The 27925-nt window shown below is 39.8% G+C and overlaps 1 protein-coding gene across 1 annotated transcript; it reads right to left on the bottom strand.

Annotated features, from left to right (window-relative positions):
• RAB39A (RAB39A, member RAS oncogene family) lies at positions 1 to 26352 on the bottom strand. The gene is made up of 2 exons (XM_008539429.2): positions 25953 to 26352; positions 1 to 3871 (listed from the first exon to the last, which is right to left on the bottom strand). The coding sequence occupies exons 1-2, from the start codon at positions 26177 to 26179 to the stop codon at positions 3445 to 3447; spliced, it is 654 nt and encodes a 217-aa protein (XP_008537651.1). The 5' UTR covers positions 26180 to 26352; the 3' UTR covers positions 1 to 3444.
• Positions 26353 to 27925: the final 1573 nt, after the last annotated feature.

The raw sequence follows: 27925 nt of genomic DNA, 5'->3' as shown, positions 1-27925 counted from the left end.
CACTCTTAAAATGATTTTATTAATCCACAGATTCAGTTTTTTAATGATGTAAAGTTGGATAAAATGACTGGTAAAGTTATCTTAACAACAGAAAAGACTGCTTTGGTTGCCACACAAAAAAATCATGAAGTGCTTTGAAGCTTTGGAAACCTAGGGTAAACTTTCAAGTTTCCAGACTCAAGAAATCTTATTTGCTACCATTATGCACATAAAGGCCACATTTAAATGCACTGTGATTACATAATCATTTCAGCTTAAGCTTACCATTTAATGAACCATTACACCACTACATGCACGGAGAGTGTTAATGCAACTCAAGATGAGCAATTTTGGTCAGGGACAAGTTTATTACACAATTGGATAGTTTTCCATTTCTTTTTTATCGCATTTAAAATATTTAGTAATTAGCTACATCATCCATTAGTTTTAAATTTTTAAATTTAAATAAGGTTTAAATTTAGATTAAATACATTTTAAATTAAATAATTTTAATGTAAAATCAAGACCGATTTCTAAGAAACTTGGTCAAAATATTTTGCCTGGAGCAAATATTTTTACTATTTTGGCATTATCATCCATATTCTCTATAACGACATGTAAGAAAATAGGTCAGCTATTTTATATAGATAGATCAAGATATCTAGCTATGGTTACACAGATGTTTGGCAATCTTGTATAAGAACTCAGATCTTTGTAGGCATTGTTCATTTTCATATTGTTTTACCACAAATAGCTCCTCTATAACATCAAAATGATTTAGTCCAATATTAGTATTTTGGATTCATTTAGTTCCCATTTCCCATTTTCTTCTACACACACACACACACACACACACACTCCCGACACAGCATGGTAATGGAAAGAATCCTTCCCCAGGTACAAGGAAAACCAGAGTGCTAGGCTTGCTTCTGCTCATGTGTGCCCTTGGTAAGTGTCAACTTGTTGGGGCCTTGCCTTCCCATTTGTTTCTTCTGATTACTTAATTCTATTCTAAATCTTGGAACACATCATACTCTTTACTCAAATATTAGTCCTACTTGAACAATAGTACTGCAAAGGGTGTCCACTGAAAGCTAAGTCGCATTTTAGATTTTAGCTAACTCTACAAGTAGGCACAGGTGACGGTACTTTAAACTCTTGTTAGATATTCAGTATTTGAGTTTGTCATTTTGGGCTGACGAAAATTGTAATATAAGATTTAAAATTGTAACAGTAAAAATAGACCACTTCGCATTTTGGGGAACAGGTATTTTCTTATCTGGCCAATTAGAGTTTGAACTCACCCACGTGAAATTAATGTAAGGATATTAAGAAAATGATGACAATATAAATACTCAAAAATTTCATAGTGATGGTATAATTTATATTCTTCTCTCCACAAGCACTATTAAAAATACTTACATGAACCTGGAAAATGTGCAAGTACTTAAGAATACAATTAAATATCTACTTCAAAGATGCACAAAGCCCACATTTAAACATGACTTTTGATTGAATTAAGTCTCCTGACATTTCCTTCCCTATCATTCCCACTTTGGAGGAGCAGTGTTCCAGGGCAAGAGGGCAGAGAGAATACATCAAACCAAGAATTCCCCCAGGTCCATGAAAACATGAGCCTTCCTTGCTCCCTCTGTGCAGAAATAAAGAGAAAGAACATGAGAAAAAAAAGTCTCATCCACTGTAAATATAATAGGATGCTTATGAGCAGCTGATAGCAATCTCACATTTGTATAATGCTTTCTTGATTTACAAAACTTTTTTACATGATTCACTTGATTCTCAAAATAATTCCATGACACATAATAAATGGAATTATTACCCTCATTTTACAGATGAGAAAACTGATACTTAGAGAGGTTAAGTGACTTACTCATGTGCAAATATTGTAGAGCAAATGCAAGCTTAGAACCCAGGTTTTCTGACTTCTCGTTAAATATTCTTTCTATTATACCACTTTGGTTTTCATACAAGTGAAGCAACTATAGTTTTTAACAGGAAAAACCTTATGATTCCGCAGAAGGCAGATTCATTTAGTGCTCCTTTGTGATCAGGAATGGTTTACAGAACAGAATAGAAAATGTATATTATAAAATATTTGACACTGTGATCAAAATGCCACTTCCAGGAGGGGAATTTAAATATAAGTTAAAAATTAGGAAACTCAAAAATCATCTTATAGTCTTAACTTATTATTCTATCTTTACTTTTACTGATGAGATTGTAAAATACAATTTGAATGCTGAATATAGCAAACATCTAGCCAATTTTCCTTGCCCAGAAGAATCTTTTCTGTACTTTTCTGTATTGGAAATGGGGAAATCTGGAAATTTACTTGGACCAAAAAAGCCGTTACTAAAAACATTCTATATTTACCTATATTGATAATTTTGACAATAGTTCAAGGTGAATTGCATTTACTTTCTTTGAAAATGCCAGTATATAAATAAATTTGTTCTTCTTGTCTAAATAAGGACAGTATACTACCACATCAAAACATTTGTTGAGAGTGGTCCTTCATTTCTATTTTTACAAATATTTGCAATAAAATATTTTGCCTGGATCCTTAGATATCTTTATAAAACATAACATTTTCAGGACCAATAAATCAGAGAACAAAAATGAGTATAAAACATTTTCTAATGTTCAGGCAAAATTAAGGGAGGATAAATATTTCAGAGAATGGCTAGAAATCTGATACGTTAAACAAGGACCTGCTACTTGAGTCCTAGTTGAAACCTCTGAGATGGTTTACCTTGTAAATGAACAATGCACTTTTAAATCCACTTTACTATTCAATATTAATTAATTAACTCAAGAGAATGTAATTCCTGATAAATTCTTTTCTTTCTTTTTTTTTTTTAAAGATTTTATTTTTCCTTTTTCTCCCAAAGTCCCCCAGTACATAGTTTGTATTTTTTTTTAGTTGTGGGTCCTTCTAGTTGTGGCATGTGGGATGCCGCCTCAGCATGGCTTGATGAGCGGTGCCATGTCCGTGCCCAGGATTTGAAGCAGCGAAACCCTGGGCCACCGAAGCAGAGCGCACAAGCTTAACCACTCAGCCACGGGGCTGGCCCCCTGATAAACTCTTTTCAATCAGGTTATATGTGCACAAAAAAACCATTTGGAACTGCCAAGAAAAATGAGTAACATTGACAAATTTGTATATTAAGGTCAGCTATATGATAACAAAGAATGGAGGTAATTATGTAGACACTCCAGTTTCAAGAAAAAGTTGTCTGCTTTGTCTGATAATTTAGCAAAATATCCAATCTGGTAGTGTAACAAGTAAGCATAGTGCTCTGAATCAAATACCTTACAAAATAGTGTTAGCATGGGTTGATAACTTTTTTTAATGCATTCATTGCATCATTCTGCTGTTAATGTTGGTATTTATCCTGAAATGACACCCAATCTGTTCTTGTTAGTTCTTTGGCATATTTGAAGTCAGCAGAAGCACTCTTTCCTGGGCTTGACTGCTTCCTCAGAAGAATGCACAGTATTTGGAACAAAACCACTTTTAACCCCTTCCCAGCCATCCTGAATACAAATTTCTCCCCTTTTAATCAGCTCATATATGTCTCTTGTCAAGATCGTGAAGGATTCCTCAACATTCGTAGCATCTCTTGCAGAGGTTTCTATATACTTCATACCACAGTCTGCTGACAGTTTCTCAGCTTCTTCCCTTGTAACTTGACGTTGTGAAGCTAAATCACATTTATGTCCCACTAGCAGAAATACAATCCGAAATGGCTGTACATACATTTTTGCTTCTTCTAGCCAATCTTTCACATGTTCAAAAGACCGTCGGTTAGTAATGTCAAACACTAAGAATCCACCAACTGAGTTGCGGTAATAAGATCGAGTTATTGATCTGAAAAATAAATAGAAAAAATGGTTGTAAAAGGACAAGTTGTTCTTTTTCCCCTCCTTCAAACAAACAATGTAACGCCATAATAAAATTTTAAGATACCTTAATGTGATTTAACTAGAATTTATAAATTAAATATGAAGTGTCTAAGGGAACAAAAATATTCTCAGACTAATATGCAGGCCAGTTTCATCCAACGACAACATTAAAGTTGTAGTTATTTTTAGATAGACAAATAAGCACTTACATGGTATATCATCTCACACTCTTAGGATTATTTGTTTTTATTTTTAAACATCCAATAGAATAATTATTACATCATTGTTGTTAAAAATAGGCACACAGTGAGATTTGGTGAAGGGCAGAGGTTGCAGAGCAAGCCAGATCTTAAGAACCTCTCTCTGTCATTTAATTCAACAAGCCCCTCTCTCCACCAGTTAAAGAAGGAGAAACAAGGGCAAACTTGTTAAAACATTAGTTACAGGTTTAGCCCTGTGCTATATCCACTCGAGAAACAGGAAAGTGTTTGGACGTGGGATATGAACCCGAGGTGTGCTAATGATTGCTTCTCCAGATCTAGTCTCTGCTCTCTGGGCCTCAGGAAGCTGACCTTTACAGAAAGCTTTCCCAAACTCCCTTGCCCTCTGGCTTGCAGTGGGGTTCAGTCAAGGGGAGGTGCATGCTGGAGACTGCAGGAAAGACAGGACAGGGTTTTTACCCCCTCCCTTTGTCTCTGCCAGGCTGTGGCTTGGCAGTGGTTGTGTTCCTCTGCTTCTGGTCAAGGTTCCTGTTGAGGAGTCCTTCTCTCATGCCTTTGGCTCTCACCAGGTTCTGGCAATCTCATTTCCTTTCTTTGCCCCTTCTCGCCAGGTGGTTAATGGCTTCCCAGTGTTTCTATCCCTGAATGCTTCATTTTTTGTTGGTGTTCTTGACCTTGCCCACGTTTCTGGAAATAGTCACTTCACTATATTCTTTTCAGTTAACCTTTCCAATGTGCCGTTTGTTTCCTGACTGAATCATGAGGCAAGGTGGCAAAGCCATACTGCTTTATATTTCTTGGCTTTATGTATATTGTTTCTCTAACTAGAATATCTTCTACCCTTTTCTGCCTAGCAAACTCCTATGTCTCCTTCAAGAGTCAGTTCAAAAATGATATCACTTGAGAAGCCTTCCCCATCACTGACCTCTCCCCCTCCACCTCTTTTAGGCACTCTCATAATTCCATGGAACTTTTGGCATGCTGCCATTATGATCAGATCAATTTTCATAACCAGCTGATTGGATTTGCTGGTAGGTCTCCTACTCAATTCAAAGCTCCGTGAGGGTCAAACATTTTCCGTCTATGTTTCTAACAATCATATTGCCGGGCAAATGGATGTCATTTAATGTTTGTTATATTCAGTTTATTAATCTTATTGGAGAGGCAAAGTGCTAAATGTTGCATGAGCAGAGATCACATGTCTCAAGTTTCCAAGTTGTCAATGATCTTGAGCACCGAGATCCTCCTTAAGCAAACTCATCTGTCTGCCTGAGGCACCCAAGATCTTTGTGGGAGGGCCAGTGGGTTATCTGGTACTCTCCAGCTTTTACCTACCTCCCTTATGCTTACTGCCGAAATCACAGCTCAGTTCAGTGGCGCAATCTCACAAGTACCATTTGTCATGGGAGTGTAAAGAAAGTATTTTATTTACCTCCTCTTTCTTCCCTTTTCTCCTGCTTCCCTGTTTCTCCTCAGAATTCCCAGTAGAGAGATTCCCAAATGACTATTTTATAAAAATTTTTCTCAAAGGCTACTGTACTAAACAGCCATTGACAGTAAGGAAAAATCTCCCACTCTTATTGGCAGGCTACAAATAATGCACTTCATTTAAACTGTTGCTATTTTTTTTTGTTAATTTTGAGGAAAAACTAATTTGTTATTGTTTTGCTGCTCATCTTTGTATGTGTGAATTTAGGCAGAGGTGCATTGTCTTAAGAGAAACCTAATTAAGGCTGTTATTAGACTGAAAGCTTTAATTTACTCAGCACCAAGTGTGCATTACTCCCCTTGGCCTCCATTTAATTGACCATTAATATAATTTTAAAAAACATCCTTTTGTGGTTAAAAACTCAACGCTGAAATGCTAGTCCATTAGGCAGACACATGTCTTACACTGTATGAAGTACCATGCTTTCTAGCACCTTGTATTGAATTTTGAAGACATATTTGGAATACAGTTGGCAAATCATTATGTAGAATAAAATTATAGCAAAGTATGTGCAATATATGCTGTAAAACAGCCCTTATTAATAATTAGTTGGAATAAAAGGTCTCCATATGACACCTGCCATTTTCTATATAATAACTTGACCTCCATTTTCTGTGTGTCAGTCTGGATATTAGGTTCAGAATTCTGATATCGTTAGGCTTCAGATTCGGACATAGTTGTCCTAGGGGGTAGGGCTTTCCCTCAGTTGGGCATCCCTGCTGCCCATTATTTAGGGGAAGAGACAGGTCTTCAGACTGAAAACTGGAACTCAAGATGCAGATCTCACAGGAGTGATGAGGGAGCATCTCTCTTTTTCTGGACCTTCCTCTCTTGGGTCAGGACACTTAGGTCTCTAGAAGTTCTTGAAGGTACTAGAAGGAGGTAGGGAACAGACGCTAAAAGAACTAGGTAGGTAGGCCTCCCTGTAAAGAATTCAAGAGTTGGTGATGAGTAACAATTCTTTATAAGGAACAACTTCTTGTTGAGTGTTATTTTATATCTGTTTCCTTCGTGGCTTTGAAAGTCTCACTGAATGAATGGATGATTTAAAGAACGGAAAAAAATTAGGGGAGAGAGAGATGCAAGGAAGGGAAGAAGAGAAGGGGGAGAGAAATCAATGAATCCAGTCTGGTCTCAGGTGCGCTATGGGAGAATTAAGTGTTACATAGACTACCCTCTGGCAAGACTGGTATAGGGGATATAGCACCCCCTAAATTCAGCGTGATGGTGGTGTGATGAAAGGTAAATTATGGAGAACAGGGATCAGGGTTACAAACTCTTGGCAGCCCCTTGTCCCTCCCAAATGGAAGATCTGGTTTTGATTATAAAAGAAACCTGCTGGTTCTTTTATTCCTTCAAAGCTATACTATCAGCAACTCCTATCTCATTTTCAAAGAACAGTCACCTCTCAGATTGTTTTCTCCATCTCCTTGCCTTAACTGAAACCTGCTGTTCCCTGAGAATCCAGCTTCCTCTGCAGCACGCTCCTGTTGCTCATTCTATAAGATCAGGAGGTGGTTTCTGCTTCCCCAATGCCACTTCCAGATAATTATTCTTTCCCAACCCCTGTTGTAAAAAATATCCTTCTCCTCTGAGCCTTATGCCATCTGGCTCTCTCATCTGTTGTCATCTGCCAATTGCTTGGTCATTCTCTGTAGACTGAATGAAGACTTTAGCATTTTGCTTTGTTTTTCTTTCTGTCTCAATTCCTGTCATTCTGCCCAGATTTCAACATCCATTTGGATGACCTGTCATCTCTGTTTCTTGACTTTCTTATCTCTAATGAACTTTCCCCTGCATTCTGAGTTTCTCATCCTCTTCTTCTTTTCTCATCAGAAATCTTCACTACCTTCAAAATTGCAAATTTACAATCCACTTTTTGATCAAAATCTCACAACCCACAAGCATATTTTTACTGTGGTAATTCTTTATTTTCAGCAAGATTCATAATCCACTGACCAACTCTATCACTTTCTATCCATTAATACCCTCCTATCTTTACCTCCTTTCATACCTTAGTTCTATGAGACACCACAGTTGTTCGCTTGGAAATATCTCAATTCCCAAGCCCCTTGCCCTCTGTCGTATTCACCTGGGAAAACTCTATCTCTAGATCAGTTCAGCATGCAGCTGTGTTTCTGGGGAAAATCACTCAACCAAGCAGGCTTGTGTGACTACGAATTAGTTAAAACCAATCCCAAGTGGGCACTCAACACTGCCAAGGAATACTGCTGGTGTCAGGAGAAACTCTTCGCCCTCTTTCCTCACCTTTAGACTTCTAGCATAGATAGAAATGGAATTTCCATTCAACCTTCCTCTCCCTACAAAAGAGAACTGGAGGAACACTTTACCCTTTTTGCTAGGTTTCTCCATAGAAGGAAAAATGGCTGCTCTGTTTGGTTAGAGTCTGTTTCTCAGGCTGGTAGGCAGAATCACTGTGTGTACAAGGTTAGTACTCTTGCATAGCATTGTTTCCCCCTTCTCTCCACTTTCTGGATGCATTATCTTGGCTTGATAATTTCGAGGTAGGCAAGTGCCAGGACTATGCTCATCTCTGAATACCCAGTGGTTTTCAAGTGCCTGGCACATAGTGGGCACTCAATACATTCTTAGTGGGTGAATCAATGGTTCATTTGGTACGAGCCATGAACATAACTGTTGGGGAAATAGGAGAAATGGCAGAGAGAGTGAGGAAGTTTGAAGGAAAGAGATACCAGCAGTGCAGAAAAAAGAAAGATGCCCAATATTAGACCTATTAGCAGTGAGTTCTTTTGTTCTTATACTGGGGTCACTGAGTTGCTATGAGCACGTCAGTACTGGAGGAGGGTGGATAAGTTAAATATACACATATGCATCCTAAAGACATATCCCATGAAGTTACAGTAGTCAGTAATCTTTGTGAAGTTTCTTGGGAGAGGAAGATCTCTTAATCAGGGGCATACTGATGAAACTTTTCCAAAGAAGACAAGTTGTGGTATCTTATGTCCCCTACCAAGAAGAAGTAAGCATAACAGTTGGCGGATTTTTTTGGATTTTGGAGGAAATGTATAATATTTGGGTGTGCTTTTCTGACCTAGTAAGTGGGAGACCCCAAAGCTACCAGCTTTAATAGGGCTGCAAGCAAGAGAAATCCCTTCAGCTGGTCCAAGCTACAATGTAAGCAGTTTTGCTACATGGCTCATGATTCATCAGATCTAATGGAGCCTGCCTGAAGTGCCTATAGCAGACTGAGATGCTCTATCAAGCCTGGGGAAGGTTCCACTGGACTATTACAGTGCATTTTGGAATAAAGGCATGCCCTCTTTGTCAAGAACTATTATGCTTTTGAGAGATACTTCTTGGCTTACAAGCTGGCTCTGATAGAGACTCAATGCCTGGCTGTGGAACATCAAGTGACTGTGCAATCTGAGTGCTCATCAATAGCTAGGTGTTCTCTGATTCACCAGGCTGGAACTTCATCATGAAGCAGAAGTCACACGTATAGGCAGGAATAGGGATGGGACCTGAGGGGACCTGGAGTAATAAGGCTCACACACCCAGCATGCCTACTCCTGCAGCACCCTCTCAACCTATGGCCTTATCTGGATTTCCCTATAATTATACTGGAAAAAAATTCAAGGCTGCCTCACACATGGCTCTGAACAATATGCTGGCATCAGTCAGCCCCACTCAATAGTGGACTTGAAGGTCAGTGGAAAAGAGAAACCCTCCCACTTGTGGAACTCCTAGTGGTACTTTTTTCCAGAGAAGGGGATGGAGAGATGCAGGTAAGAATCTATACTAATTCATGAGCAGAGGATAAGGGTTTAACATATGGGAAAAAACAAGATTGGAGGACGGATAATAAGGAGGTTCAGAGAAGATGTATATCAACGGGTCTATAGTATGTGAAAACTTGTATCTTATGTGAATACTCGCCAAAAGCCCCCTCTGTAGAGGAGTTCCTAAAAATTGATGAAACAAAATGTCCTGTCTTATAGTTATTAGTCAGTATTTTTAGCCCAGTTTGAACTCAAAGTGGTCATGGTAGAGAGAGAAGCTGTGACTCAACAGACTCTCTTACCTGGACTGTCACTGCTTAATACCCAGTTTTCCAGCAGCTACTGACACCTTGGATATGGTACTTTATTCTCGGGGGACCTTGATGGGGAAGACACTGATATGTCCTATTTGTTGTCAGGGCCATCAATTTGACTCTCTTGTCGACTTGACTCCTAGTGACGAGGTGAACCCTGCCTGGTCTTTTTGCGACATCCTCTCACCTTCCAGCACTATACCAGACGAAGCTCCACTGCTATTCACAGGGTTTTCATGGCCAGTTTTATCAGAAGTGGGTGGCCAGGTCCTTCTTCCTAGTCTGTCTTAGTCTGGAAGCTCTGCTGAAACCTGTCCAACGTGGGTGACCCTGTTGGTATTTGAAACACCAGTGGCATAGCTTTCAGCATCACCGAAACATACAGCCACTACAGTACGACAACCGACAGATAGGTGGTCTGGTTCCCTGATCAGGAAATGAACCTGGGCCGCATAGTGGTGAAAGTGCAGAATCTTAACCACTAGACCGCCAGAGCTGGCTATGTCCTCACTAAAACAGACATTTAATCTGGACTCAAGCCAAGCTAGCACCACCATCGAGGAATTTGTAGAATGCCTTATACATAGTCATAGTATCCTACACTCTGCTATAGACCAAAGATTTCACTTAACAGAGGAAGAGAAAGGGAAATGGGCTGATGCCATAGGATTCATTGATCTTATCATGTCACTGTCATCTAAAGGCATCTGGCCTATAAAACAGTATAATGGGCTATTAAGATTCACTTAAGCCCATGTCCAGAAGATGACACCTTGTAAGATTTTGGCATGATCCTTCAGGATGTGTATGGTCTAAACTAGTGAGAAATAGAGTAGGTGGTGTTTTTTGCCCATAAATAGATGCTGTGGTATGAGAAATACAGGGTGAAAGTAGGGTGATGGGCCGTCTCACAGTTATTCTTAATGAGTCACTAAAATTTTTTGTTGCTTCTAATCCCTGTAACTCTGAACTCTGCTGATATAAGGGTTTTAGTATCCAAGAGAGAAATGCTTTCACTAGAGAACCCCGTGATGTTTCTACTGAATTAGTAGCTGAGACTGCCAACTGTCCATTTGGGGCTACTTATGGCAGTGGGTGACCAGGCAAAAAAGAGACAACAGTATCATGAGGACCACAATGGCCTCTTGTGGTTCTTGCTGCCCAGAACTCCTCGGATCTTTTGATTCATTCTGAGTCTGGTCCCTCCAGCTTCCTGTCAAGTCTCTGTGCCTCAGACATATTTCCAACAACTTTCATTTGTGATTAAGGTCCTCAAGCTGGTTTTGTTGTTGGCAATCAAAGACCTGATTGATAGAGGCTGCATATATTTTGGAAAAAAATACAAAACAAAGTCACAAATATTTTATAACTTGCAATATAGTTTCACGAGGCCAAAATTCATTTTTTTTATTGTGGTAAAAAAACACGTGAGATCTACCCTCAATAAATTTTTAAGTGTACAGTACAGTATTATTAACTAAAAGCACAATGTTGTACAGCAAATCTCTACAACTTTCTTATCCTGCATGGCTGAAACTTCCATACCCACTGAATAGCAATTCCTTCTCCTCCCAGCCCCTAGCAACCACTATTCTACTTCCTGCTTCTATGAGTTTGGCTACTGTAGATACCCCATAGAAATGGAATTATGCAGTATTTTGTCCTTCTGCGATTGGCTTATTTCACTTAGCATAATATCCTCAAGATTCATCAATGTAGCTTATGACAGGATTTCCTTCTTTGTTATGGCTGAATGATATTCAATTATATGTATATACCATATTTTCTTTATCCATTCATCTACAAAGTCTATTCTTGTATGTATATTTGATTTAGAATAGAAAAGTGGTCATGTTGTTTATGTAAATATTTTCAACTGTTTAATTTTCCTCTTTAATTTTTTTCCTGAAATAATATGTAGACAAGTAATATTGAGAGCACTGGAGTTGGCTAACATTTACAAAGAATTACTTAATATATGAGCAATGCAATCAAGCATAAATGATATGCTTTGGGAAATTTGGAATTTTTTTGACACAAATGATGTGATTACTGAGATTCTAAAAAATGTAAATGATATCTCAAATTAAACATTTATCTAATTTCCTGGAAGGCACTTGAGATGCTGTTGTCATATGAAGGACACAAGTCCATAGGCTCTGCAATGCCCCAAATTATTTGCACTAGATAGTTACTTAAATATAAGATTTTATCTGAAAGCGGCAAGATTATGTAGATCTGATATGCTATTATTATAAACTTTGTTGGATGTGCACAGGCCTCTTAAAAAAGCAACAAAATATACAGCACTTGCTGACTGACTTAGGTAAAACCAACCAGATATTCCACCCTGGAAATGCCCTTCTGTGGGTTTGCCAATTGTAAGGTAGGCATTTAGAAGATACAAGTACTTTGATGCCAGAGGCTGTTGGCAGCAAGCAGCTTATGAGTGCATTAGCCTTGTGAGTGCCTCTCTTCACCATGACATTACACTCCTACTGTCCTTCTGGGAATAGTCATTGCATTGATGCCTTATTTACCTGGTTCACTTGCCTTGTAATCCAGGCCCTTAGGACTGCTTTTAAGAGACTAAAACACAAGTCTCCTCCCTCCTTTTATTATCAGTGACTTTAACAGTTCCTGCCCTTGCCTGAGATTCTGAAACCTGGAGCTCACAACTCAGGATATAATTTTGCACACACAAACACCAAAATTCTTTTTTTTGTATAATTCCAGGGTTTCGCCATCAAAAACCAAGTGTGTGGTTATGGAAGCTATATATAATACTGACAAGACCTAATGGGCCATATTCTCTCTTTGAGTATGTGAATCAATTCACCTGTGACCACCTTTTATTTTCCTTTTATGACAGATGATCGTTTTATGATAGTGAGGCCTTCTTACCATCCCCAGCAGGCTCTACTCACTTTTTATCCTCTATTTTCCTGGTAGCAATTACCACATTCCAACATCCTATATAGTTCTTCCAGCTTTTTTGGTTCTAGCCTGTCTCCTCCCATTAGAAGATAAGCTCCATGAGAGCAAGGATTTTTGTCCGTTTTTTTTGATACTGTATCCCTAGTGTCTAAAACAGAACTGGGCACGCATGAGTCCTACCAACATTTGTAAATGAATAAAGAACTGAATTAATAAGTTCATACTGTCAGGCTGTGCCCAGGTAGCATGCAAATGATGAGCAAATGGGACAATAAAAGAGAGAGTACAAAAAGCTGATCTCCTTTTGATATTTATAGTAGGCATTTATGAAGTCAAAAGGGGAGCAACGGGCTGAATAACTGTACATACTCTAAGCATATAGGTGACATCATCCACATTTTTTAAAGAACTACTATATTTAAATTGGTAGGAATTCAAATTGTACTTTGCAGTGGATTCTGGAAGGCAAAACAAGTTATGTGTGAAAACTGAAATAGTTTATTTGGAAATTAATGAGAAATGTTTCTAGCTTCACTAACTGTCTGCAAGGTGATAACGAAGGATGTGTATTTTCTATTTGGTACGGTACCAGAAAGTGTATGAAAGACTTTAGCATTTATTCCAGTGCTTTCTGGTATCCTTTTGCAGAACAAAAATGAGATGATGACCAGCTTCTCATGACTATTTTATTTTCCATATAACATACTGCATTATGTGATTTAACGTAATTAAAGAACATTTTTTCTTGGGTTACAATGCTGCCACCATTTTTGTGACTCTGTTTCCATACGACTTTCTCTTTATTGCTTCATTTCGTGTGCTTTGGTATCTCTCTCCACATGTTGGAATTTACAATTGGTGTTTATCCTTTTATCATTTCATTCTCTCTGAAATTATGCAGCTTTTTATTTTCAAGTCATCTGAATAGACTGTTCTTTTCCTTCTCATTTCTTTTCCTAAGTTTGTGCTTTTACCAAAGTTACTTGTGCACTTACCACACATCCTTACTTTTCCTATTCCCCCAACTTGCCAATATCATTATACCATAGTTTTAGAAAGACCATTTCTTGGCATGTGTGTTATTCTGACCATGTAGATATTTTTCAATGCTGAGCCTTGGAGTAAACTATGACTTCTTTTCCTTTCCTGCACAACCTTTTCTTTTCCCTAGAGTTAATAATAACCTCGCATATTAGTCAAGATAGGCCAGGTTATGCTGCAGTAACAAACAACCCACCTCTCAGCAGGAAGAATGTGAAACAATCTGAGCTACGCTTTTTTTTGTTTATTTAATTTTTATTTTTTATTTTTCCTTCTTCTCCCCAAAGCCCCCAGTACGTAGCTGTCTATTCTAGTTGTGGGTCCTTCTAGTTGTGGCATGTGGGATGCCACCTCACCATGGCCTGACGAGCGGTGCCATGTCCCCACCCAGGATCCGAACTGGTGAAACCATGGGCTGCCAAAGCAGAGCGCACAAACTTAACCACTTCGCCACGCGGCTGGCCCCTGGGCTATGTTTTAAAACTACCACATGTGAGCCCTGCTCAAATCCACTGGCCAGAATTAGTCACATGATTCTGTCTAAGTGCAAGCAGGAAGAGAAACACATTCCTATCACGTGTCCTAAAGAAAAGAAGCATCAGATATGAGTGAGCACTAAAGTCTCTACCATATTCTTTTCTTCTTTCCTTTATCTTTTTGCTGTAGTGCTCAATAATCCAATGTAGTTTTCCATGTAGTGCTCAATAATCCAATCCCAAACTCTGTACCAGTTGCCTTCTAAGCAGTTCTTTCCCATTAGCTTTTCCGTCAATTTCATCTTCCTGAGGCGGCTGCTCCTACAACCTTCTGCCCCGATCCAATCTGGCCTAGTTGTCCTTGGTGTCTGTAGCAGAGATTTCATCCTAGGATCTCCCTTCATCATCTTCCTGGGCATTTCCTTTGCCTTTCTTCAGGGTTAGATCTCTTGTTTCTGGTATCCCACATCTTCTTCATTCCGGGTTTACTCTTTTATGTGTGTGCGCGTGTCTGCGTGTGTGTGTGTGTGTGTGTGTGTGTGTAGAGCACATCCTCAAGTAGCTTCCTAAAAAAGAGGCATGAGGTAATGTTTCGAAATCTTGCATGTTTGACTTATTCTGCTCTCAAAGTTGAATGACAGTTTGGTCAGATACTGAATTCTTTTTAGAATTTTGCAGTCTTTCCACTGCCTTCTAACTTCCACTGTTGTTTTGGGGAAGTCTGAAGCCAAACTGATTCACGATCTTTTTCTATGTGACCTATTTTTTTCCTCTAGAAGTTTGTAGGAAATTCTCTGTGGTCCCAGAGTTCTAGAATTTCATGATGATGTCCCTTAGAATGTGTCCACTTTCATCTATTGTGCTGGGGCCTTCCAATCTGAAAACTCAGGTCCCTAAATCTTGGAGAATTTGCTTAAATTGCTTCACTGATGATTCCTCCCCTCTGTTTTTTCCTCTTCTCTCTTTCTGGAATGCCTGTTACTTGTGTATTGAGCCTTTTAATTTTTAAAAAATTTTTTTTCCCTATTTTCTATGCCTTTGTCCTTTTGTCCTACTTTTTGAGAGATTTCCCCAACCTTATATTGAACGTTTTCTTTTTTTCCTACTGTTTCCAAAAGCTCTTTTGTTCTCAGAACATTCTTTTTTTAAAAATAGCATCCTGCTGGGGCCAGAGTGTTGGCATAGTGGTTAAGTTTGTATGCTCTGCTTTGGTGGTCCAGGGTTCATGGATTTGGATCGTTGGCAGGGACCTACACACTGCTCGTCAAGCCATGCTGAGACATAAAAAATAGAGAAAGATTGGCATAGATGTTAACTCAGTGACAATCTTCCTCAAGCAAAGAGGAAGATTGGCAACAGATGTTAGCTCAGGGTGACTCTTCCTCAGCAAAAAAAAAAAAAAAAAAAAACCAAACTATAAAGGGGACCCCAATCTCAATTATGCCTGGTACTTCTAGTCAGAGATTCTATGTTTAATTCTTTTCAAAGAATAAATTTCCAGTTTTTTTTGCCAATGTCAGGGAGAGAAGAAGTCACCTCAGGTGTGGAATGGTAAAGAGGATGTGAGGAGCCAATCTTTCCTAAACAGACTGACAATGAATGATCCTTATTTTAGCACTCCCACTTCCAGAAGTATCTGGTGCCACCATTTCCTGAATCGTTAGGGGATTCAATCGTATATATTGGGTTTGTTTTTAGCTTTTTCCACCACTAGCTTAGAAGTTTTCCTGAATCTACTAATTCATTTAGCATTACTCCATCTGCTTTCCTGCTTCCAAAATTTTGTTGCTGTTGTATCCTAACCTATTCTCCTTGTTTGAGTGTTTATAGTTAAAAAACAAAACAAAAACAAAGCTACTGTCACTTTAGTGAGGTTTCAGGAAAAAAAGCTAAAATAGCTACGGGTGTTCAATCTGTCATTACTGGAAGCCACTTCTTTTTCTATTGTTATTGTTTCCTATTGTTATTTCTCCTACTACTGACATACCCTCATGACCCAGAATCAAGGGATACATCCTCTGAACTAGCCCTCACCCTAGGCACAGATGACAATCCCTCCCTTTGTTCTGCCACTGGCACTTATTTTAGCACTTATGAGCCTTTACTGCAACGATTTGATTACTATCTGTCTTTGCTACGAGTCTGTGAGAAAGACCTCTAATAGTCCCCTACTGTCTATTCTGTCTTCCTTCAGCAACAGAATTCCACGAGTTTTAGCTGTCACATAGCAACTCATATAGAGACTACATGCCTCAGCTCTCTTGCAGTTAGTTGTGGTCATGTCATAAAGTTTGGGTCAATGGCACATGGTAAGTTATGCCTGCAGTCTGAGGTTCATCTACTTGAAGACATTTGTCCTAGGCTTCCTCTTTCTCCTTCCTGCTTGCTAGGAAATGGCGAGGACTGGAGAACCCTGGAAACTGATGTTGAGGCAGGACCAGCCTGAGAGCCCGGAAATGCTCATTCTGGACTATTATTATAGGAGAGAGAAACGAAGTTCTATAATATTTAAGTTGCCATATTTGGGCAGTCTCTTTGTTACAGGAGTATAATCTGTACCTACCGAGTATAGAGACAGCATGGACCTTGAATGTGAGACCATATCTTATTTATTTTTATAGCTAGTGCCTGACATATAGCTAAGCTAAATAAATGCATGGATTTCTACAAGTAACTGGTTGTCCTGGCTGATTTCAGTTTCTCTGGAAAAATATGGGGCTGCAATTAAGGATTGGAAAGCTACTTTATAGTACCTTTGAAACTTCAGGACACCATAGCAAGTATTTGCTTGTAGCTTTGCCTGATACCCAACACCTCTCCTTGTCTAACAAAGCAAAAGGGTTTGTATAAATTTCTCCACTGCAGTGGCAGGGTTCGTTCCTGTTTCTTAGTATAGCAGCGCAGTCACTGAGTACTGCATGGAGGGGAGGGTTGGTTGTCATTGCGGCCACCCGTGTTTGCTGGCAGGTATCAGTACCCCTACTATTGTGTAAAGCTATTTCCCCTTTTGTTTCTGAATATAGCAGTAAAATAATAGGTTTGGGTGGACAGAGTAATTAACATGGGTCTACAGAGGTGGGAGCAGAGGTGGGGTTGTGTGCAAACAGAATACTTTCCATGACAGAAACTACACACTGTGCCAATAAAATTCTTTTCAACCATGACAGGAGGCCTGGTGCAGCAGAAAGAGCACTGAACAGAGTCTTATGAACACTGGGCTCTTACGCAAACCACTAAGAATAACGACCAGGGCAAGGCAAAACCTCTCTGGATATTAACTGTATTATTTTTAAAATGGGACTGTTGGGTCAGATCATCTGTCTGTTCCTTCCCAGTCCTATGGCTGTAGTTTAGCCACCAAAACGGCGAGAATATTGGCCACAGTGTGGTTGACCTCTGCAGCTTCTTTCATGTGCCTTTTCCCCTCATTTTCTTGGATTTTGTTTTCAATTCATCTCTCACTAATCTTCCTCACCTCCAATAGTCCTCTGCTATACCATTAACTATACCTTCTCTTCTTTTAATTCTCTTTTTAGAGTCTACCCATCTATTCTATCAAATCTCAGTCTTAAACTTCACCTCATATTTGCTTCATTAACTTTTGCTTTCCTAATCCCATAGCCTTTTGGTAGCCCTTTTATATCTAGGAAATCTTAAATTATGAAGTTTCATTCATTTGCTCCTTTATTGTTCTTCCATTTTCCAAGTGATTCTAATTGGAAGGTTTTGTACTTAAAACAAGTGCTCATAATAGTGCATGATCTGTGTAAAGTGTGACAAGTGGCTAGAACATGCAAGAAGATAAATCTTTTAATTTTTACTGAGGGGACAAATATCAAGGGACTCTCCAGAGTCTACACATCTGACAAGATCTCTCCCTAAAATATAGTAATCAAGTGTTTTAAAAGGGAGACCTGACGAAATCATCCACAAGTGCCAGCAAAAGGGACACAGAGAAACATATGAGAGAAGACACTGTGAGAGGTTCTCAAACATATTCCTAAAATTTAAGGAATTGCCTTCACTTTTTCTTCAAAGTATCGGTGCTCGATCTATCTACTGGTTCCTAAAATGCTCTAGGGACAAGAACTCTGGATTAGAAAACACCGTTACGTGTCTTGGGGATTCACAATGTGTATCAGTATATTAGCAATTACAAGCTCTGAGATCCTCCCACAATCCAGAACTTTCCAAACTATTTGATCAAGGAAACTTCTTCTCAAACTACACTTATTACTATCACTTTGAAAAATGTTACTCTGAAGAAAAATGATAGGCAATGCCTAGAATTTCAGAATCTATAATCTTTCTTCACAATGTCTTCTCTTACAGCCAGGAAGTTCTTAATATCTACCTGACTCTCATTTACAGTATTCCCTCTTGATCTTTTCTCAGAGAAGAGGGGTCAGTTTGGGCCACACACGCTTCTTTTGTATTTCTGAGGCAGGAGTCTGTTCTTAAGGCTATCTTTCAGGCTCATCTGTTTGAGGCCATATCATACTAAGTCCTATGAAAAGGAAATACATTTGGAAAGGCTAAAGATTCAGAAGAAAAACCTCTTTTAACATTCCCAGTACAGGAAGATAATTTTAAAAGAGATTATGACCAATCATACAAAAAGCAGAAAAAAAAATAGGCATTGAGAGGGATCACAATTTGCCAAGAAAAGTCACTGATGACCTTTTGGCATGGCTTGATAAAGATTTTTCATGGGTGACATCTTATACACTCATCATATTAGTGAAGTAGAAGCAAGCCTGAAGAGAGGTCCCTGTTCCCTTATTTTTTGGGGATTGAGATATTTTTGATGGCTTCTTTATATCCTAGCTATTGATATCAGTGGATGGTCTAAAAGATTTACTCCCAGTAATATAACAATTTGATTTAGCAAGGTGTGTTCCTAAGTGAAAAACAAATCATACTCATAGGAAGGAAAATAGAAAAAACTCCACTACGTTCCAAGAATGTTTAAGAGAATGCCATTAAGATTTTAAACTGAACTAAAATAATATGCCAGCTAGCCAGCAACATTTACTCAGTTATGCTTATATAGAGAGCTACTATCTGTATTTTGAAACTTTCACAGCTTAAACTAAAAATATGCTTTTAAATTTATAACCTACTTTGACCTCTGTTTCACATTTTTCTGGAACTCCTCTAGGTCAGGATAGTACTTTATTACATATAAAGTGATTCTTTTCAGAAAACAATGGTTTTTACCATAATACACATTTCATGATAAGCCAGGTAGATTGCATGGGGTGGCAATTTCTAAAGTGAACTTCCCTGAATTATATATTATCAGAATTTATTAAAAGTTATTCACATTTAGAGGCAGATTTATTAAAATCATAAAGTATTGGCTTTATAGGTATTTTGCTTTAGTAAGAATGAAAATATCTTATTAAAGTAATATCTGATGTTCCCTGGTATATATGTGTGTGTGTGTTTGTGTGTGTGTTTAACTTTGTACCACTTGAGTGGCTCACCTTTCTTTTCCACTGCTTGACAGACAGAGCAGCTTGGAAGAAAGCAGACAAGCAGATTCTCTCTAACTCCACTACAATAACAATAACAGGCTCTTGATAAACCAAAATATTCTCAGATCATTCCAAGACATTCCTCTTTAAACTTTTAAGTGGCATGGCTATGAAAGTTAAGCTGTTAAGAAATCTATGTATGCTAGCCAAACTGACTGACAATGGCTGGAAATTTCTTCTCTCTTTCTCTCAGACTGAGCAAAGCAGTTTTCTTCATGTGAAAACTTTGCTGTCGTGACCCGTGTACTCACAACATCATTTTTCTAGCCCTTGCTTTGAAAGCTAAATGTGGGGCCAACGTGTCAGAACAGGCGGTTATCACTGTAGTATGATGAGAGGAAATTCCAACACCCATCAGCCACATATCTATAACTCTGCCCACAGGGAAACACCAAGATGAGGTGTTACCTCTCTGGGTGGTCATCCTCTTTTAGATGTAAATGTAAAAGTAAATATAAATACTCCTGGGAGGACCCTTTTTAAGTTTTTTCCAACCATTAATAATTTTGTGTGTCTTGGTTTCCCAGCTACCTCACTCTCTGAAGCTAAGATGGAGTATTAAGGGATGGATTTTTGATTGAGATGTGCAGAGAAGAAGGCAAGGTTTCACTATCCAAAAACAGAAGGAAAGAAAAGTGGGAAAGCCTCAAAGGCCCCAAGAATGGCCTTTACTCACTTTACAATTTATCCTACTGCTGGTCCAGGCCTCTTAGACATTTGGTAAACAATATTTCACTTACTTCAGGATGCATAATCACCCTCATATACTAATGCAGCCTTGAAGTTGTGGCTACATACATTAAATCAAATGATTTATTGAAGAAAAAAATTAAGAAAAACAGTCACAGGTTTTTCAAATTACTGGCTAGTTTCTTGACTGTACTGATTATGGAATCACTCAAAATGGTCCGAATGGCCTGACTGGACAGTGAAAATAATCTTTAGAGTATAAAAACATGTTTGGCTACACACGTCATCTTTTCACATTCTGTTACACTTGTTAGAAATGATGCTGGCTCATTCTTACATATCATTTTTCTCTGAAACACCATAAAATAGATACTTTTTGGGGTGACTGCTCATTTTCTTCTTTCCCAAAAAGTAGAACCTGACAGAATTTCTCCTTCCCAAAAATTAGACCCTTACAGATACATTTGCATTGTATGACCCATAATACATATCTAGTATATTTGTATTATAATACATTTGTATTACATGTATCTTAATGACCTGATTGTGGGGGAGCTGATTCACTGGCCAGTCAAATGGCCAATGAGATTTTTTTCTCTCAAGAATTTGAATAAGAAGCTCAGAGACTGAGAGAGTTGGGAGCCAACAGAGTTGGAGAATGGTAACACATTAGAGGGAAAATCCACAAACCCTTGTTATTGGAATTTCCATACTTCCAGACACCGGTATGTTCAGTGAGCTTTCGTCTTTCAAGAGATGTGTATCATTTATCATTTGTCCTCTATTATCTAAACTAATTTGGCTATATTTCTGTTACTTACAACACAAATAATTTTAATGACGATATTATACTGATTACTCAATAAAAATAGAGCCTACTTCCTATTGCTTCCAATAACTTGGAATTACAGTTGACTGCACTGATTATGGACCTGAACTGTGGACGATCTGTGCTCTGCTACCTATGCAATTATGAAACCACCAATCCATGGTCAAAAAATCTTTTTCTATTGAAGACTATGAACAACAGTAAGGAGGGTGGGGAATCAAATAAGCACCCTTAAAAAAATTTTGTTTAGTTTAGGGATCTTAAAAGATCTCCTAAGGAGAAATATAAAATGTTCATGTGCTTGCTTTTAAAATTAAGAACAGGCAATACAAATTAAACCACCTTTAAACATTAACTTTATACAAATGTTTTGAAGGAGCAGAGGAGAAAACAGAGACATAAGAGAGCCAGAGGAGTAAATAGAGAGAAAAAGAAATGAGAATAAGAGAGACATTCAAATAAAAAAGGAGAGAAAAAGATGGAGGGTGGGAGGAAACTATGAGTAGGGACAAACAGATGAAAGGGGTAAAGGAAAAATAAAAATAAGCTGAAGGAAGGATAAGACACATGGGGAAGAGAAAGATACACAGCAGAAGAGGAGCTGGAGGAAAAGAGGAAGAGGCAGGCAGGAGAGGGCTGTCCCTTATGTAGTACATAGCCCTTACAGCCCTTTGCTAGGTTAATTAGCTAGTCAACTAAACTCTGCAGGTCTTGCATTGCTCCACACCTCCACAGTCGAGTGGTTCTGCTCAAAGATTGTGACTAAAGCAACTTATCAAGGGAGCTTTCCCCAAAATATACTCCTCAGAACACTAGTTATCAGAGATTTTCATATTTTAAAAATAGCCCCTCAAATAACTTTGGGAAATGCTAGTTTAATCAAAGTCAGATAGATTTCTTTGCTGTAGTACTTCTTAGAGGCTTTGATATGAATTCCTAAGAGAGTACAACATGGAATATGGGGATTTAGAAGCTTATTTGATCGCAGAACCCATCCTTTAATAAGAATCACCAGGGCAAAGTGCTCTGCAGAAGACGCTTTGAGAAGTGCTGCACCAGGAGGACGTTACTCTCTGAGCTTTATAACCAGTGGCTGTAACTGTAACACCCCAAAGGCCAGACCACATGAAATAAAAAGCCGAATCTGCCTCGAAGCCTCAAGGTTTCCTATCCCTTCAGCCAACACTGCTATTTCTTTATCTTAGTTTACCTTCATATTTCTTTAAATGCTTTTTATGGGAAAAGTTCAAAATTTATATTCTTATATTTGATGCTCTCCATACTTCTAGCCCTTCCAACAGTTATCCTTATTAACACCGTGTTAAACAATATTCTTGTTTCCTTTCCTGCTAAACTTCTTCCACTACGATGATTAAAAGTTAGGGCTGGCCAGTGGTGCTGCGGTTAGGTTCGCACATTCCCCTTCTTGGTGGCCCGGGGTTCGCCGGTTCAGATCCTGGGTACGGACATGGCACTGCTTGGCAAAAGCCATGCTGTGGTAGGCATCCCACATATAAAGTAGAGGAAGATGGGCATGGATGTTAGCTCAGGGCCACTCTTCCTCAGCAAAAAGAGGAGGACTGGCAGTAGTTAGCTCAGTGCTAATCTTCCTGGAAAAAAAAAAAATTAAAAGGGGTGACTGTTAGTTTCCCCTGAATGCCCAGAATGCCCAGTCCATTTTCCCTTCTTCCTGGGCACATGGTGGCCCTGTCTAAGTTTGGCCCTGTAATTAATTTCTCCTCAATGAATTGAGAGCTGAAGTGATCTGTACCACATTGGCCTTACTTGCTTAAAAGCAACATTGCTTGATTTAGATTTTTCTCTCTCCTTCCCTTGAGCTGGCACACAGTGTGTCTGCAACCTAGCTTTGTCCACAAAGATGATGAAAATGTCCTAGGGAAGGCAGAACATAAGAGGGAAGACACCTGAATGATGTTCTGGAGCAGAGACATTCCAACCACTTGGACCACTTACCTTGAGACTGTTACACAAGAGAGAAATAAACTTCTACCTTTAATGAAGGCCCTGTAATTCTGAGCCTCCTTAATACAGTAATTTAACATTTAACTTCATTAAAACATAGTGTTAATAATAAAAACTTAACATTTCAGTGTTACATTACAATTTACAATATGCTCACATACACATTATTTTTCTAAACCTTCTTTACTTTGATTTTGTTCCTTTTTATTTTCTGCAAGTATTATCTACTAGCATATGTTAATCTAAACATCGAAAACTAAATCTTTGTCAATTATAACTCAATAAAGCTGGGGGGAAAAAAGGAAAACTAAGGTTCAATATGGTCATAATTATCAGTTTGCTATTTTGTTATTCTGTAACATATTTGTTTATGCTTTCAAACTACAACTCGGGCCGTCTAAAGTCGGCTCCTTTCTGTTAGTTTATATATAATCACCAATAAGCCTTCAGATGTAATATTTCCCACAAATTCCTAATGGTATGATTATAACTAATGACAGGAACATATCTTCATTAACTATACTACCTTTCTATGAAACAAACGTGCAAGGATATCTGTTATTCAAAATAAGTATCTGTATTTTCCTGGAGAAAGATACAGAATGATTTAACAGAAATTATTTTAAATGCAATTTTATGGAGAAATATTCTGCTAAACGAGAGAAAAGCAAGTACGCATTTGGAGGTAGCTACTGAAATATGTATTTATGAATACGTCTTTGGTAAAGAGCCAAAAAAAAATAAAGTATGACTCATTGTCAGTAAACATTCCCTAAATGTCCTTGCATTATTATGGGAGAGTTACTGTCTGGTTTTAATAATGTATATAAAATGAATTACTATTTACATTCTTCTTAAGGCATTAAAAAACAATGATCTATTTAGCAGAGAGGTCTTTAGAATCTAACAAATTAATTATCCTCTACTTTCTTGTCAATCAGTTTAGGACCTACTTTTAAAGAAAGAATTACCAGATCCAATAAGATTTCACTACCTATGTTTCTTGTAGTTGCAATTCACAGTAGTTGCTAGAAGTTTAAGGCACTGTAAAGAACACGTTTTTCTTATATTCACTTCAGAAGGTAGAGCAAGAGCTATTAGTAAACTTCTTTTTCTGACCATGAAATGTCTGAAAGTTCATCTCTGATGGAAATCACAAGTGAAGGAATTTGCAATCAACCTTAGAATGGTAAAACCGCAAGGAATCTTGGAGATGATAATGATTCTTTCATTTTATAGATGAGGAATCAGGAATTTGAAAAGTTATTTTAATTAAAGGAGGCTTCTTGAAAAAAAATTCTTCCGTATTCTAGGTATTGTCCAATTCAAACAGATAACCTTCAATACCTCTCTGAAGGGCTGGCCTCACCATCTTCCCACTTCATACACAGGAAAACTAAGGTAAAAGCAAGCTAAGCAGTTCGCTCATTATTATGAATCAGCGTCATAGCTGGGAATGGAAGCCAAAACTTTAAACGTTGGAACATTCTCCCAGAAGTAGGCTGATCTCATTCAGAATGGACGCTGGCTGGGGTGAGGGGAAGCCATGTTTGGGAAGTCCCCTCATGGAGTACCGTATTTCACAAGCAGAGTACTTGCTGAAGATTGCAAAATGCTTGCTCAAATGAATTCCAAATGATAGCACAATCTCAGAAAAACCCCAAACACCACAATATATCAGATTTCCTACCTTCCTCTAAAAGAAAGTGTCTAGAAATTTGAAATGTGCTTTATATTTGGTTCAATCTTAAATATCCAGGAAATGCATACAATTTCCATTTAGTTTTTATTTACGTAACAGGAGTCGCCTTTGTGAAATCCTTCCTTCAGGGTCTCAATGAAATTTAGACATGTAGAATGAGACTATTCATTTGGATCCCTTCTTCTCTATTTAGAAACGTATTTTCTGATCCATCATCACCGTGGAACATTAATTACCCATTATAAAATAAAGGAAAAGTTCCTGCCAAACCTCAGTCTCTCTCTCTTTTCCCCACCAAAGCACCAATGACAAACTTCTAAAGACAACACAACCATTAGAAAACAAAACAACAAAACCCTCTCAGCTGTGCCGGTGACCCTGATGTCACATCTTGTTGCTGTACAAGACACAGTCCCACGGGTCCTGGCCCAGTATTTCTGATGACCACATTCGGTGCTGTGAGGTGTTCAAACGATTACCGCATCCATCTCCCTCTGAACCATGCCCAATGAGCTCATGCAGTAACGTGGGTTGGAGCACTGCTTGCTGTGAAGCTAAAGGGATCAATCACGACCCTGGGAACCCTACTTTGCAGTTCTCCCGGACCGCATAGGGGGGAAGCTGCTTGGTTAGGGGAGGAAGAGGGGAGTTTGGAGGAGGGTGGCTAGGTCAGGGTGTGCGCAGCGAGGGATGCTGAGTTTAGGGAGAGGGCAGAGGGGAGCCGAAGAGTTGGGGACCAAAATACCTGCAGGGGCGGAGGGAGTTGGGGAACAGGGGGCCGGCGAGGGTGACCCCGGCTCAGGCGGGAAGGAAAGACGGAAAGGGGGCGCAGGAAATGGGCACCAAAGAAAGAAGTGAGAAATTGCGGAGGAGGAAGTCGTCCCTGGAAGAGGAGGGGCAAAGGGGAAGCGAGAATGGAGTGTTTGCACTTTAGAGAGGGGAGGGCCGGAGCCTCTCCCGACCAGGGCCGGGGCGGCTGGCGCTTGGGGAAGGGGCGCCCGGGCGGACGGAGGGGGCGACGCGGTCCCTGGGGTCCCCGAGGTCTCGGTGCTGGCGGCCCTACCTGAACCGCTCCTGTCCTGCCGTGTCCCAGAGCTGCAGCTTGATCCTCTTGCCGGGCTCGATCTCCAGCAGGCGGGAGAAGAAGTCCACGCCGACGGTGGGGTCGCAGGCGGGGGAGCGCAGCCCGGGAAAGCGGCCCTGGGTGAAGCGGTGCAGGAGGCATGACTTGCCCACGGTGGAGTCCCCGATCACGATGAGACGGAACTGGTAGATCCAGATGGTCTCCATCGCTCACGTGCTCCGCCGGCTCGGGGGCTGCCCCACCCGCCCTCGCGCCGCGGGGCAAGTTAGGCGGCGGGAACTGTCCGTTCAGCACCTCCCGGGTGCCCGCCCTTCGGCTTCCAGCATATTCCTGCGGCTGCGGCCGCCGCCTGGTCCCCGCCCTCTCTGGAGGGAGAGGCGGGGCCCGGCCGGGCTGGGGGCGGGGCCTCAGGCCGGGGGGCGGGGCGGGGCGGGGGCCGCGGCTTGGGGGAGGGGGAAACGGGCTGGCGGCGCACGGACTCCCGCCCCCGACCTCCGTAAATCACTCTCTCCCAAAGCTCACTGGGCGCGGACGGGAAAGCGGGTGTGGTGAAAGGACGTGACGGCAGCAACAACCAATGAAAATGAAGCAAGGGCTCACCTCTGAGAGGGTCAGCCAATGAAAAGTGAGAATCGTTTTCTTACAGGCGTCAGGGCGGGCTCGTCGGATTCCTGCTCTGATTTTGGAAGTGGTAGAGGCCATAACCTGAGTTGCGAGTCTTGCTGTTGCTTTCATCAATTTGACCAGCTTTGTGAACCACCGTCACCTTCTACATTTTTGAAGATTCAAGTTGGCAGATTTCTGCTCTCTAGCCTTGCTGAGCGCCACCTTTGAGGCGTTCTAAGCTGAAGGAATTGAGAGCAGGATGGAGATAAATTTGCAGAGCAGATTCTGGATGTTTCCAGTAAGGGCTTTGGTCATTGCTCCTGCTACAACCTTCTCTTCCTCACTGCTGTTCAGTACCACTGAAGAGTGAGAAAAATGCCAGGTACTCATCTCCCCGCTCTCTGGGGCCCTCCAGCCTGGGGAAGGAGAGGAGGAAACGAGTGAAACGTTGAAATGCTCATAAAAGCTCCCATTCTTTTCCATCTCCGTTCTATAAATCGGAAAAATCCTAAAGTGGTCTCTGCTTAGCTTGTGTCTGGTCAGGAATCTAAATAAACAAAGCACACCTGAATTCTGGTGAGATCTTACTACTTTCTCATGCCTTTCTTCAAACTGGATAATAGTGAATTCGAGATTTACCTTTTAAAACTTAAACAGTTTTAAAGTGTATTTTTGACAAAATAGAATTTTCAACAATTCTTTTTTTCATGCCGGCATCCAAAGTTACACTATTGTTATTCATCCTTACCTCCTTTCTTGTTTTGGTGGAAGGAGTGTCATTTTAAAGATGTTTTTAATCCCCTGCCACCCATCTTCTTGGAGCTTTTTTTCCCAACAGTTGATCTTTATTTCATACCATTTATACCTAAAATCTCCCCCTCTCCAATTGGTTCTACTCCTCAGCCTGTTAACATGCTCAGGTGTGCACAATCCTAAAACCAAGCAAAACTTCTCTCTATTCTGCCTCTCTAGATTTTTGATTCCTCCCTTATTCTCCATTTCAAACATCAAGAAAGAACCATGTAGGGCCTGCCCGGTGGTGGAGTGGTTAAGTTCGCGCTAGGCTTTTGGGGCCCAGGGTTTCCACGGTTGGGATCCTGGGCGCGGACATGGCATCGCTCATCAGGCCATGCTGAGGGGGTGTCCCACATGCCACAACTAGAAGGACCCACAACTAAAATATACAACTATGTACTGGGGGGGATTTGGGGAGAAAAAAAGAAAAGAAGATTGGCAACAGTTGTTAGCACAGGTGCCGATCTTTAAAAAAAGACCAAAACCATCTATTGTCATTTCTCACCCATCAGTTAGTCTTCAACAGCCCTCTCCATGCCTAATAGACCCTT

Source organism: Equus przewalskii, chromosome 6, assembly GCF_037783145.1.
Source record: "Equus przewalskii isolate Varuska chromosome 6, EquPr2, whole genome shotgun sequence".
Classification (NCBI taxonomy): Eukaryota; Metazoa; Chordata; class Mammalia; order Perissodactyla; family Equidae; genus Equus; species Equus przewalskii.
This window is presented reverse-complemented; position numbering and strand designations above follow the sequence as displayed.